The sequence below is a fragment of the Passer domesticus genome, chromosome 10 (genome assembly GCF_036417665.1).
Source record: "Passer domesticus isolate bPasDom1 chromosome 10, bPasDom1.hap1, whole genome shotgun sequence".
NCBI classification, from domain to species: Eukaryota; Metazoa; Chordata; class Aves; order Passeriformes; family Passeridae; genus Passer; species Passer domesticus.
Window position 1 is genome coordinate 16,197,390 of NC_087483.1, and position 14,491 is coordinate 16,211,880.

The 14,491-nt window shown below is 43.4% G+C and overlaps 1 protein-coding gene across 6 annotated transcripts in view; it reads right to left on the bottom strand.

The window, feature by feature from the left end:
* Window positions 1-1,005: 1,005 nt before the first annotated feature.
* Window positions 1,006-14,491, bottom strand: part of SATB2 (SATB homeobox 2) — a 131,743-nt gene continuing 118,257 nt past the window's right edge. For all 6 annotated transcript variants that reach the window (XM_064433990.1, XM_064433989.1, XM_064433993.1 and 3 more), the window contains one exon: window positions 1,006-4,022. In XM_064433990.1, the coding sequence (XP_064290060.1) occupies window positions 3,567-4,022 (456 nt within the window). In that variant the 3' untranslated portion in view covers window positions 1,006-3,566. The remainder of the gene's footprint in view (window positions 4,023-14,491) is intronic.

Below are 14,491 nucleotides of genomic sequence, written 5' to 3' on the forward strand. Positions count from 1 at the left end.
CGCTCCCGTGGGAAGGGCACAGGCAGCCCAGGAGCCCTCAGAGGAGAGTGCAGGGACAGCAGCTGTGCACGCCGGCGAACAGCACTCCACAAAGGCTGCTGTGCACAGCTTCAGGTGCCTGGACACTCCCCCAGCACACAGAAAGATGCTGGGTTTTACCTGGCCTCAGATTAAATACAAGTGGCACGCAGGTGGCTGGGTACACAAAGATGTGGTTATTCTCAAACCCCCCCTTATTTTTTTTCCTCAAGAGAGCACATAGATATTTTATATAGAATAGAAATAAGGCACCAAAAAGGGAAGAACTATTGTATTGGAACTATAGAAAAAATAAAAAATGCCTTTAAAAACTGCTCTACCTCAATTCCTAGACAACTCAAGTCTGACGTGCAATATATGATTTGTCTGCTAGGATTGAATCCAGATACTTACCACTTTGTTAGCTTAAGAATTTTGAGCAATTTTTTCCATTTATCTGTATTCTTCCCAAAAACATTTCACACATTTCTCAGATACATCAATCCTTCCGGCATTCCTCTACGCACTCAGTAGGATGCCCTGCTATAAATATAATAAAGCCTTTTATTATGTCCATTAACCATGGACATGTGTGCTCCAAAAGTTTCCTGACACGCAGTCATTTGTGGCTTTTTAATTATAAACAGAAAAAAATCTACCAGAGAAAGAAGACAGCAGACTGGAATGGATCTTTATGTGTGTGTTTTGAGTATGTTCTCTGACAGGCTGAAGGCACCCCCACCCTCCTTCTGACCCCACCAGGAACACTCTGGGCAGGCACCTACGAGTACTCAGAACTAACACAACAGGTTAGTCCTGGTCGTACACATTTGTCACCTGTGCCAGCTCCAGGGGACTTATGCAGGTTTTCAAGACCCAATAATGCTGATCAACCCTTTTTTCAACAGGCAAAAATACGCCCCCTCCATCTTGCAGACCTTGTTCCACTTTAACTCAGGAGAAAAGAAAAAAGGCCCAGTAAATTACTTGACAAATTAAGTCATATTTATTGAATGCGTTTTATTTCAACAACCAAAAAATTCTAACAGCCTAACAATGCACATAAGTTAAAAATTAATTATCACTTAGTGATAACGAAGATAAAGTTGATTTACATGGAAAAATGAACATTTACAATATGTTAATCCTTATTCACATTGTTGATACCGCAATAAAACACAATTTGTTTTTTTTATTTTTTATTTCACAAAAAAGGCGGAAAATTGTGCTTTGTTAAGAGGCACTACAAGAAAAGTTTCTTTCTCCAAATAGATATTATATGATGGATATTGAATAAATAGACATATATGCATTGTAATTCGCAAAGTTCTGGCAAGACCACAGGCTAAAATGCCCACAGATTCACTTAGAACCACTGCAAAATTGGCAGTGAAATTAAAAATAAAAAGGCAAGACTCAGCATTGAAAAAATACCTAATAAAATTTTTGGTTGAATTGTAAAAGATACCAAATGTCGATGCCATCATCAGATGAACAACTTACATAGCTTGGCAAAATTCAGTTTCCTTTCAAATGTATGGAGTGATTTCAGCTACAGGATAAGAAGACAGTTTTGAAAGCGTAGCTCTGAGAGAAACATAAAGCAGCAACCATCGAAATTCTGATTAAAGCTGCAGCATACTACAGAACTAAAGGATGAAGAGCAAAAGGGGCATAAGTAAGCAACCCACCATAATTTTGCAAAGGTATATGAAATTTATGCAGAGATACTCGTGTTTCAAACATTAGCTCTGAAAAAATCTCATAAAAACTCCAGAGGTTACTGAGCAGCTAGAATTAGCTTGTATTGCAACGTCTTCTCCCTGTATAGTGTCTGTTCTGAGTAAATATCTACACGTAGAGGTTTGTTTTTCGTTTTTAACTCCTACCTTTTATACCTTTCAAATATATAAATAGTATTAACAGTTATATTACATTGCCTGGTGTAGTAAACAGAAAGTAACTTTCAAAGTGATATTGCATGAGGTCTTTGTCAAGATTACATGAAAAGCCCATGTGAAAAAAGGAAGAAAAAAGCCAGAAGCCTTGTTGGTACCGTTATGGCTGCAGTTTACAGGCGTCTGAAATCAATCCAGCTGCAAGGTGAGGTCTTTGTCTCGGAAATCATTGCACGGAAGTGGAAAGTAAATGCTACTTGGCGTCTCTCTCGACAGGGTGCCTCAGAGCGGGCGGATGCTATGGCAGATCGCAGCTTTGCGCTCAGGCCATCCAAGAGTCCCTGGGATGGGCTCTGCTCTGGAGCTGCTACCTGGTGCTGCGGAGCCCGGGCGGGCTGCGAGTGCAGGGCCTGGCGGGCGAGCAGGGACGGGGCCCTGCGGCTGAAAACACTTCATGGCACTGGCACCGAACCGGGCCACGGGCACGCTGCGGGGAGGGCGAGCGCACGGCAGCAACGCGAACCCTCGGCTGTCAGCAAGTTACCTGGCCAGGATTCTCGGGATTGTGGCGTTCTGTGTCGCAATGTAACTTTACACGTGTGTGTGTGTGTGTGTGTGTGTGTGTTTCACTTCAGTATAAACAAAAAGCAACAACAAGAAGGAAGCTTACAAATTTTAAGATCTGAAACAGAGAACAGGTAAATAAAATCCACAGTAAAATGTGGTTGATAGTATGAATTCCATACATCAAATCTCAACACATTTATCTTTTTTTCTCTTTCTATAAAGACCTCGTTTATGGACAAGTCTTCTATGCACTGCATTTCAGCTTTAGTCATTCTGAATCCCAAGAAAACTCATCTGTTCACTACAGAAAGGACTATCTGGAGAGTGGAACATGCTGTATCCTTTTTAGTGTGCACTGTGTTCAAAGTACTTTTAACTTACTAGTTTTCTTTTTAAGGTGCCCTGATTTGTTTTTCTATTTTCTCTTTTTTTCCTCTTTTCTTTTTTTGGCAGTGTTGATTTACGTCTTTAAATACCTCAAAAATTACCCATCAAGATGCCAGATAGGAAGCCATATAATAATGAAAAAAAAAAATCAGGGATAAACATAGAAAATAAATAGGAATTCAAAAATAGTCACCACACCCTGAGAGCAGGCGGCAGTTTATCAAAAAGCCAAAGCAACTCATTGTGAAGTGGTTTTAAAACATAAACAAGTTTCATCTTTAAAGAACTCATTTCACAGTCTATACTTTCAGGTTGTAAAGTTCCGTCCCATGCAATTTAATATATATATATATATATATATATATTATGTAAATATATATATACACACACGAAGTTGTAAATTTCCCTTCACTGATTTCATAGGACTTTTTCTTCCCATTTACTTGCTAGCTGTCCCTTTCATAAGTGCAAGATTGATGAAGGCATAATCCTATGTGACTACAACGATTGCTTCAGTCAGATGTAGAAAGTGTAACACTCGAGTGTCTGATCGGGCAATGCTGAATTCATTCGGTCTGCACATGGATCATGCGCAACGGAAACAAACAAACAAAAAGTAAAACGAGGAAAAAAAATCAAAAATAAAACCAGAAAATCCTTGGATCAATGTATTGCTTTCTGCACTCCTATCTCACATTATCTCTGGTCGATGTCTGCTGGAGCCGCCTTGCTTTTGTCGGGATTCTCCTCCTCAGCCTCCACTTTGTACATTTCCTCAGAGCCTTCCTCACTGTCGTTCTCCTCCGACTCCGTCAGCAGCTCCTCATCCTTGTACTCTGCCACGTCAACCACCGTTCCCAGGTGCTCTTTTAGCTTCCCGTGGTGCTTTACGTGGTAACGCTGGTTCTGGAAGAATTTGATGATGGTGTGCTTGGGGAGATCCAGCTGAGCAGAGAGGGTGTGGATGGCTTCCTGATCGGGGTAGAGACCCACGTCGTGAATAAAGCTTTGAAGGATACCTAGAGCTTCCAAGGAGATCTTGGTACGGGATCTTGGCTTTTTGGCACAACTGTCCTCAGCAGGTGGAGGAGGAGCCTCTTCTCTAGGTGGGGAATTCTCCTTGGCAGGCTGGGACTGCTGTCTGTGCAGCACCTATAAGATCAAACAGACACACACTTCACATGCTGACCCCCTCGGTGCTCGACATAAGGGCACTGGTACAGGTCTGTACACAGGATCTACTTTGTATTGGTCAAGAAAAGTACAATTAATATGCATTTCCACTGCCCTTCTCACCTGTAAGACAGCTACACCTGTCTGTACAACTACAGACTGAAAGGAGGAAGTGATATAAAAGGCAAACAATATAAAATAAGAACCCAGAAAATAAGTAAGAAATACAAAATATAAGTAATAAAAAGAAATCTAAAATAGCCAAAATAAAAATTAGGTCAAAAGGTCTCATTGTCATGATGTCCCATCTCACAAAAGTCATTCTGCTTTGTTCCTCTTCTCCCCATCCTTGTTTCCTCTCATCTTTTCAGGCTAGACATTTTGACCATTTCTTTAAGATTTCAAGTACCACAAAGGCCTAGGCACATGTGGGATTGTCAGGTACTACTTTATGAATAATGATTTTGCATTAAAATCCATCACAGCTACTTTATGGAAGAAAAAAAAAAGTAGAAGTGCAGAGATTTGTTAAGATTTCCCTTCTCTCAAGAGAGACAGCATAGTCAGTTCAGTTGCTTGACACAGGTGGCTTTAATGTGTCTCCTGAACAGATTTCTCTGTATTACCTTCTCTATAGTAATTTCACTAGTTGAGGAGTTCTGAGTTCAAATAATAATAGCCCTCCATTCTGAAACACCCCCTGGGCAAACACACTTTGCAGTCTTGTAACAGATTTTCACCCACAGTATCTCCTTTTCGGCAAGTTTAAAGAAAGCATATGCAGCTCTTAATCTTCCTAACAGCCACTTAAAATCACTAAGAAAGGGCCTCGTGCAGCCCTTATTCCAGGGGAAAAAATACCTGCTCTGAATTGTTCAAAACACAGAGGAGCTCCATACGCTTTCTTTAAAACCAAATCTATACAAGGGAGATTAACAGAAAAAATCCCCTACAGGATTGAGGGCTGTATTTGCCCAGAGGTTTCTTCAGATGCAGGGAAATAATTATTAGAGCTTGACACACAAAGCTAACAAAATCAATATGGATAACTATTTTCTTCCCAGGTAAGAGGGAATTCTGGCTCTTTATCCAAGAAGAAAATGTCTTTGTTGCAAACTGCAACATCCAGAGAACCAACACTCCATTAAAGCTCTCTAAATAAAAAATAAAACAAAACCAAAGATAAATAATGGAAACGTGCTGAGAACTTGCACTAAAATTTTACACACATACCAAGCCCCCAGTAAAACACTACACTAGTCAAGTTATTACCGCAAGAGGGAAGTCCACTGTGGAATATCCGCCTGTTATGCAAATAAATGAAAAGGCTCTGTGCCGAAGAGCCCTTTACTCCCTTCCTCCATCAGACGTTCCTGCCATAACCATTTGTAACATCAGCCATCTCCAGTCACAGCTTTTGGGGAGCGGATGGCAGTGCCCAGGCACAGAGCTGAGCCTGGGGGATGCTGTGCCGGGCCCGGGCTCTGCTCCCCGGGCACGGAGCGGGACCAGCACCACGTCCCGGTGCCCGGCGAGCAGCGGGCGTGAGCAGGGCTGGCGGAGCAGGGACACAGCTGCACATCCTGCCTGCTGTCCCCACGGGCACAGCCGTGCCAGGACAGTGGCAGCACACCCCAGCAACGAGCAGCTCCACACGGACAGCCAAGAGCAGGTGCCAGCACAGGACTTGCCATCCCCGGGTGAGAGCTGAGGCGGGGCAGAAGCACCACAAACTTGTTTGTGTGCCAGCATGTACATTCTCCTCCCAAGCACGTAAATACTGAGGGTGCCATAGAAATGGCTAACCAAGGAGCGGGGGAAAAGGGGGAGCTCAAATGGAAATGACAGATAATCTGGTTTATGTTTTATTACATCTCTTGCAATAAAAGAGCATAATGTTCCAATGAATGGAATCGCTCAGCTGCTCTTTGAGGATTTCTTTTTTGTCCATGGATTGCTTTCAAAGAGAAGGGCTGACGTTTCCAAACAGAGGGTTGCAGATGAGGGTGGGATCCGTACCTACGTCAGCAGGGAGCACTGAAAGCAGCAGAGCCAGGATCGCTGGCTCTAGCCAGGGACCAAGGCCCATAATTTTGTCACACAGACCCTACCTAGTCTCCCCTGTTGTGGCTTCTGGTCCTGTCCCCTGACAAAGTAAGGCCCAGAGCAGCCAAGATCCAAAGGATTTAACACCACAAACAAACTGCCAGGGAACTTACAGACAGCGTCACACAGAAAGCCGCAAGAAGCATTGCTAATCAGAAGCTGGATTCAAGTAGCATCTAACAGAGATAGAAACACATCCAGAAAGGGTGCGAATTACTCACTTCATTCTTGTTGGAGTTGGAAGGGGGCTTTTTTTTCCCTTTTCAGTTGACAAATAGCATGAGAAATGATCCAGCTTGAAAAATGTTACAAGACTTCCAATCAAATATAATGATGAAAAAAATCCAACAATACGGGATCAGCAGCAGTAAAATGTTTAATTTGAAGGAGATGAAGAGATGCCTACAGCATCTATAAAGCAATCAACCAAAGAGAGGGCTGAGTGCGGGAAGGAAGAATAATTTCAATTAACCCTTCCTTTTCCAGAGTGACCTCTCCACCTTCTCCAAAAGGGAAAATGCAAAACCTGGGGGTTATCAGTGTAAAATACTAGAAAAAGGCTGTATTTTATTTCACCTCTGGTTATCTTAGGTAATGAAAAAAAAACTAAATCTGCTCTTATAACAGATAAATTTCATTATTTTACTAACTTCTGGGGGTCTCCTCTGGATTGCCAGTAGCATTAACAAAGGATTTCAGCCACACTATATGTTTTAGCAATAGAACTTTAGCCATATACAGAGAGATGGATAAATGCACAGGATGTCCTTCAGATCTGGGCTGTGGTCAGTTTTGCAATTCCTTCTGACAGGACAGGCTGTTTAGCACAAAAGAGAACACTCTTCTATGCAAACCAGATCAACTGCTGAGCACACGGTACAATATGAAGTCTAAATTACCTTTATGTTAAATATTTGCTTTAAACTACACTTGATTGATGAGCATGCTGGCCAGTTTGAGTGACTGGCTTACTTCATGTCTGGCTCTGCATGCCACAGCCTCACAGAGGAAACGAAATGGACCATTCCAGGAGTTCCACATTTTCAGATCTTGGGGTCATTATTAGGTTCCTACATCTGCAGGTAAAATTTCCAGCAGCTTCACACACTGCTGTGCACACCCTGCCACATCTCTTTGGGTTTCGGGTCAGTGGAGCTCTGCCTCTGCAGAAGAAGGAAACATCCCTGATCCTCCGTGTACAGGGTGCATTTCCCAGCGCAGGTGACCCCTCAGTGGTGGCTGGACCTACACAAAGCACCATGCACATGATGGGCTTCTGAGATAAGGGATAACAACAATGGCCCCAGGAAAGCTGCTGTTGGGCTCAGAGGGGTGCACTTTGTGGCATAGATGTCCCACACCCCCCTTCCCCACTCCCATTTCCATCCCACATGCCCTTCCCCGCTGCTCCCAGCCACAGGTGGGGCAGCCTCCTCCTCCTCCACAGCCAGCACCATCTGGAGCTGACTTCCCTTCCCCTTCCTGATTTCTCATCTACTTTCAAATCAAATGTGAAGATACAGATTTCCTTCCATGCCCAGAGGACTTATTCTTTTCATTCCTTCAGGACATTTAATTCTTAAACTCTATAGATAGGCATGGCTGCCTTTCAGCATTTCAGAACAAAGTATCTCTGGCAGATGCTGCTTCATAAAGGTTCATTCAGGTAGACTTTCTCCTCACAGACAAACTTATCTTTCTGAAACAAATTCACCAGTCAAGAAAATGACTCTGATGGAAGTTGACTTTAAATGATAAAGTGACTGGTCTTAGATCGCACTGTACTGAAATATGATTTGAAGGCCACAATGAAAAGCAGCTGGAAGCCATGTGTAAAATATAATAGTACATGCCTACAGGGAAGGAAGTGAGATATTGAATGATTAAATTTAGGAGAGTATATAATGTAGTGTATCATTACGGGAGTGATCAGGATTATTTGTAATAAGCTAAGGGTTTGTGGTCTATCTAAAATCCAAAGCCAAGAATTATTGGGGGGAAGGGACTGTTGCACTATTGCACATGTATCCACTCCCCATGTCTCCACATGCTCCCACAGGAGAAACCTGACTTTGGCATTCCCATAGAAAAGAGAGGTGAGCAAACCCAACTGTAAGATGAACGTCAAGTAACTGCAGTCTATGTCTGTACTGTATTTAATTTTGGCTGGATTCACTATGCCACTGATGTTTGTTTCCATTTCCACCCACTTTCTAGCTGGAGCTACACATGTGACATTGGTGAGAGGCTAAGGGAGCCAAGCAGGAACACACACACACCCGGGCACCACCAGCAGTGAGGCACCAGCTGAAAACACTGGCTCTGGGACATGTCACCCTCCATTGCCTGGACAGCCTTTTGAGCACAATGGAATCAAGAACTGCATTTCTATGTGAAAACCCCAAGCTCTTTTGTTTCCTAGTGTTGTTCTGTCCTTCCCTTTGCAGAGAGGATTAGTCATGTGAGCTCCCTTCCACTGGGATTTGCTGAGATGAAGAAGGTGCCCCTTGCTAAGAGAAACACCAAAAATGTTACATGCTTAAAAGATTGAGCATTTGCAACAGAACTGCCCTTGCTGAACAGACACCACCTGCCTCTGTGCACACCCAGCGTGAGCACTGACAGGTACCTTGATGGCAGGTGGTAGTCAGTGTCAATTTTGATAACCCGAGCCCACAAGGAGCAAAGTTGAACGGACTGGCCTCTTTACCAGAGAAGGTTTAGACTGGATATTACTGAAAGGGCTGTAAAGCATTGGAACAAGCTACCCAGGGAAGTGGTGGAGGCACCATCCCTAGAGGTACTTAAAATATGTGTAGATGTGGCACTTAAGAGACATGGTTTAGTGGTGGACTTGGCATTGGTGGATTAATGTTTGGACTCAATAATCTTACAAGTCTTTTTCCAAACCAAATAATTCTACCAATCTATTCTCAGTAGTGGGAAGGGGCCTCACCTTTCAGCTTTTCTTCACCTTTATATTGTTCTCATAGCCAGCCATAACACTGTATCACATCAAGGACTTCTAAGCCAAAGACAGCAAGATTTTAGCCTGCTTAAGGACTCCAAAATAAAGGCAGAGAGAACACACACATACTACAAAACCTAGGTCCAGAACCTTCATTCCGTGCACCTAACACCAGTGATCTATTACTGCCCTTGCAAGCGTTCACGGCTCATCAGCAGGAGTTGGCACCAGCCTGACTCCATGCAAAAATAATTCACCACACCCCTCCTGTCAGCAAGCCACTGGAAAAGCTCCTTCCCCACGGCCAGCTGAACTCAAAGGCAGGGTGGAAGACAGACCTAAACAAGGTCTTCAGCTGCATTTTACTGAGCAATACCTCACCTCTGTAAGCTGAGAGCCCCCGGGCAGTGCCCAGCTAGCCTGGTAAGAGTTTACTGAAGAGACAAACTCCCTTTTGTTGCAACAAAATCTCACACCAAGAAGGAGATGCTGTTCCTCCTACCAGAGTTCACAGGAATAACCTCCAGGATATTATCTATTCAAATAAACAGCCTTACACTCCCTAGCCCTGGTCTCCCTTCACATGTAGAAATGTGCAAGAAGAGAAGAGAGGCAGCAGCTGCCATAGCCAGGCCTCCACCCTGACAGCCTCCCAGGCCGGGCTCGCAGGGGTAAGAACATTAATTACACAGCCAAGACTCTTTACAGGTTTCTAGGAATGTCTGTACAAGAAACTGTAGCAGAAGTACAATTTGCACCTGTGTTCATTTCTTTCCTATTAAAAATGTGGTTCTTAAGACTACTCTTTTTTCTTCCCTTGCAAAAATACATTCATTTGGGTAAACACTGCAGCACTAGTCGCAGCACCAAAGGAAGTATTTTCTTTGGGCTCATTCACAGAGTGATTTCACACCTTGACACCATAAAGCTGTGTTAAAGACTGTGGTTTAGTTTCCTTGCTTTTCTTGGATTATACGGTATCCTAAGGTCAAAACTCAGGGAAATCCAAAACTGTTATTAAAAAAGAAAAAGTATCTATGAAGTGATGACAAATTGCAGACTACAGGTGTTAGATTACATTTTGACTCCAGGCAGGTTTAATATACTTTAGTTTCCTTTTACAATTGCCCTTAGCAGGTACTGTTATCGGTAAGGGATTTAAAAAAAATATATGGTACTCAATAAAAGAAGACCGTGTCAAAAGAAATCAATATGAGCGTGCAAAATGGTAGGAAGTCTGACATGGATAAATATGTTCACTTTCATCTAACTTCAGTCTGAGCTTCTTTTAATTTTGTAGCTCAAATGCTGGCTGCACATCCTGTGCATTTTCCAGTGCAGCTTAGTAATTGCTTCACGAGAGTAAACACCCTTATTAGAGATAATTATAACACTTGTCTGCGATGTGATGTGCCCCATCTCATGAACACCAGACCAAACCAGCCCACGGGAACTGGTGGCTGCACACCACCTTGTAAGCCAGCAGCCCTGGGTGCCATTCATTTTGTCTGCAAAGACAAAGCAGTCACACACTAAAAAAACCCCAAATATTCAAGCCTTTTCTATCACTCTTCATCTGTTCCTGACCACCAGTGGAGCCAGAATATTGGATCAGACAAACTGTATCCTGAAACTATCGGCTCCGAGGTACAAGTCACGCCGAGCTACACAAAAAGGGACTTGGAGAGGACTCTTGAGGAGAGAAATGAGTTCCACAGGGAACCCAAAGTCAAAGGCAAGTTTGGTTTCCAGGCTGGAATGTAAGCTGGTTGAAGTGATTCATTCCAACATCTTTGGAGCACACTCGCCACATGCTTCCCTTTGCTTTATGGCGGCTGCCTTGCTCAAGGGCAGGAAATAGGCAGGGATTTGAAAGCATGGCAAGACACTGAACACTCAGCTCTGAAACAGCAGCCCCATTCTGCAATTCTCCAGGACCAAACTATCCAAAATGGTCAAAAAGCTGACAAAAAAAGGCAACAGGAATTGAAAAAAGAAAAAAAAAACAAGATATTTTTAATTGCACATTGCTTTCGGCATCCCACACAGTGATAAGCATAAGCAAAACATAATTAATCTTGACTTGAAGGCAGAGGGAAGGTGTCTCTCCCCCTCCCCAGCACACACTGCTCCCATTAATGCTAACAAGAGCTTACCATGCATCAAAGAGCAAATCCACCACAAAACATTTTTAAGTGCTATCATCACTGAAGATAAAATATAAATTACAGCCTGATTACACTGAGCTGCTAAGAGGCCACATGTGCATCATAGCTTTCAATAACAACTTCAGATGACCAGATAACTTGGGACAGGTCTAAGGGGTTACTGTAAAACATCTGTGCAGAGGAATCTTTCCTTGTCTTTGCTTTCCTTTCAAGAAGCTGTGGCACTGCTGTCTGCACAGTTGTTTGAAGAATGTTTACAAATCAGCTTGACAAAGAGAAAAAAAACTTCTGCCACCACTTGACCACAATCATGATCTTATTCTTCAGTAATGCGTGGTTTATTTCCCTTTCCTGATCTCTGTTAATAGACAGCACGTGCCTACACAATAGCCACTATTTTGTCTGTATAATGTTAAAAAAATAAATCAGAAAACTCTGACAATGCAGAACAGTGTCCCGGTGTTTCCTGGGGTAACTGCTCTCCCTCGAATGCTAACTCAACTCTTCCCACAAAAGCACAGGCACAACTTTCATTGCTGTGCAAGTGCCTGAGAACTGGCTGATTTTATGGGGCAGCATAAATGAGCTCATGCTGATGAACATTCATGCGTTAGCTCTGAATTTCCCATCTTGGGCTGGTTCAAGTCAGATCCTTAGGTTCACACTGCAGAGGAACTGCAACTAGCACTGGATACCTCTTTGTCCAATACCTGGCTGCAGCCTGGGAGAGCTGCCAGCAGCTCCTGCCCAGCCCTCAGGTGGAGCTGGCACGTCCCTCCTGTGCCCATATGACCGGCCAGCTCCGTTCCGGCTGCTGCTGGCACAAACCAGGGCGCTGGTGACAGAGCGGCCGATGCGGTCAGGAAGTGTTGCACAACCTCGCTGCAGACTCTCTCCTGAAGGCATCGGTGATGGATGGCTCCATTGTCTGGGGATGGGGCACAGCCAGCACAGCTGGCACAGGGGCCAGTTTGCTGCACCCCTGGCAGGCAGGCAGGCAGGACTCTGCCGGCCCTGGAGAAGCCACGCCAGTCTCTCTTGCCTGTAACCTGTGGTAGCAAGGCAACCTCATCCACAAGGGAAAAAGCAACAGCAAGAGCCCCAGAAACACTGCCCTTCTTCATGGTGATGCTAAGGGGAGTCTCCTCAAGTGGGACTTTTCACATCTGTGTGCACCTTGAAGGCACAAACCTTCCAGTCAACACTCACCTTCTCCAAAACAAGGCCATAAGCTTTGTGGGCCTCTGACTTGCCTCTTCTGTGCTTTCTCTCACAGCCCTAGCAAGGCTCTCTGGGTGCTACGCTGTGCAGAGCTTTGCTTAGAACTTTCCACATAGAGCCTGAGCTTAGTTATGGCTAAAGGGAGGGTCTGCTAAAGATTTCAATTCTACATTTCCCCATCCCAGCCCTGATAAACCTAATGAGGAGTTGGCAGAATGCCACAGGAGCTAAGGAGGCAACAAAAGGGTTTTCGGTTTGGTTTTCTGCAGACAAAACACTTCAGGTGTCCTCTATGCTTTCTTGTTTAATTAACACTACACATGTTCTTCTTTTCTTCTGAAAATCAGAAGAGTATTTGTGGGCAGTGTGAGCAAGATCTTCCCTGACAAGCCCCAACCTGGAGCCATGCTTAAGGTCAAGCCCTAAACCCCTAACTATGGTGGCATGAATGGCGCCACTATAATCATGTTGTTTTCCAGTTACTCAGACCAGGAGTAGGCACTGCATTATTTCAGGAAGGATATGTTTGGATTAGACACTGGATTCTGGTGGGGGGGTAATTATTTGTCCCATCAAACTGTTTTAGGTCCTTACAGATGGCTATTTGGGGTTTCAAGAATACCCAACTGTACTGCTAATTTTTACAATGGGAGCAGTTAGAAGTCAGGAGAACCTGACTGTTATGGTTAGTGAAAATAGCAGATTTGTGCTGATAAAACACTACTCAGCATGTTTTTTGGCTTTTGAGATGTAACCACCAATGCACTTAATAACAGGACTTGTGCAAACTATACTGTGTGAATCAAACACATAAAAGTATAAATATTCCTTTTTTTAGAAAGCAAGTCTTAAAAAGTGCATTATAATCAACTACCATGGTAAAAGCAAAATATCCAGTATTACCACACATGCAACTGGCATAATGTGCTTTATTATACCCTTAGCTTGAAACTGGATAAATAAAAATCAAATGACCAAAGTACAGTCTCCTGCACAGATTAGGTCATTGAAGACAGGACGCCTAAGAGAATTAGATCTGAAATCCTTTGTCTTCCTGGTTAAGCTCTAGAAAAGGTGGGCATGTGCAGAAAATAGAGGAAGCTACCCTGGCATCTCACTCCCATGCTATTGAGCTCCATGTCTCACTACTCTGACCTGTACCTACGTCACAGACTCTGGATGCTGGTAGAAAATGACTATATAAAGTCAACAGCACAGGCAGTTTATATTCACAGTTTTTTAGTTAGTTTTAATGTAAGGCCAGAGGGGCAGTATTAGGACAAAGCAGAAGATGACATTGTTATGGCCCTGGGATCCAAGCAGCTTTGCTGCTGGCTGCTGTGGGGAACTCCATGGACTGCTCTGTCCGTGGCTGGCTGCACACACATAATCGTAGGGGTAAAGCTCACACTTAACACAAGTCTGAGCTACTGTAGGTCTGTGTGCAAGGAGCCACAGGCTTTTGCTAAAAATGCAAAACACTATTCTTTGCTTCAATAAGGTTGGGATTGTGTGGCATTTTTCAGTCAAAATTTTTTTGGTCAAAAACGTTGACTGAGTGACATCAAAGTATGGACTAAGTAAAGTCTACTTTGCCAAACTGTTTGCCTGGGGCAGCAGAGGGGTGAATATTCCAACAAAGTTCAAGCAGTTGTTTAGGCATTTTTCACGAAACAGCATATTCTGGTTGCTTTTATTCAGAACAACTTCTGCTCTTCAAATTCTTCCTATTTTCCTTCAAAGCATTATGTTGCTTGTTGCTCTAAACTGCCACAAACCTTTTTTTTTTTATTTGAACTGAAAATAATAATTTAGAAAGGACCAACATATTTTTTTCTTCCAGCATTTCAGAAATGTCAGCAACCTCTTTAACTCAGCTCAAGCAGTTCTATAGCTCTAGGCTGTACCACCCAAGAAAGAGCAGCTCAGCCATCTATCTACCCACCTACCTCCTTCACCATTGTATTTACTAAGGCTTGTACTGA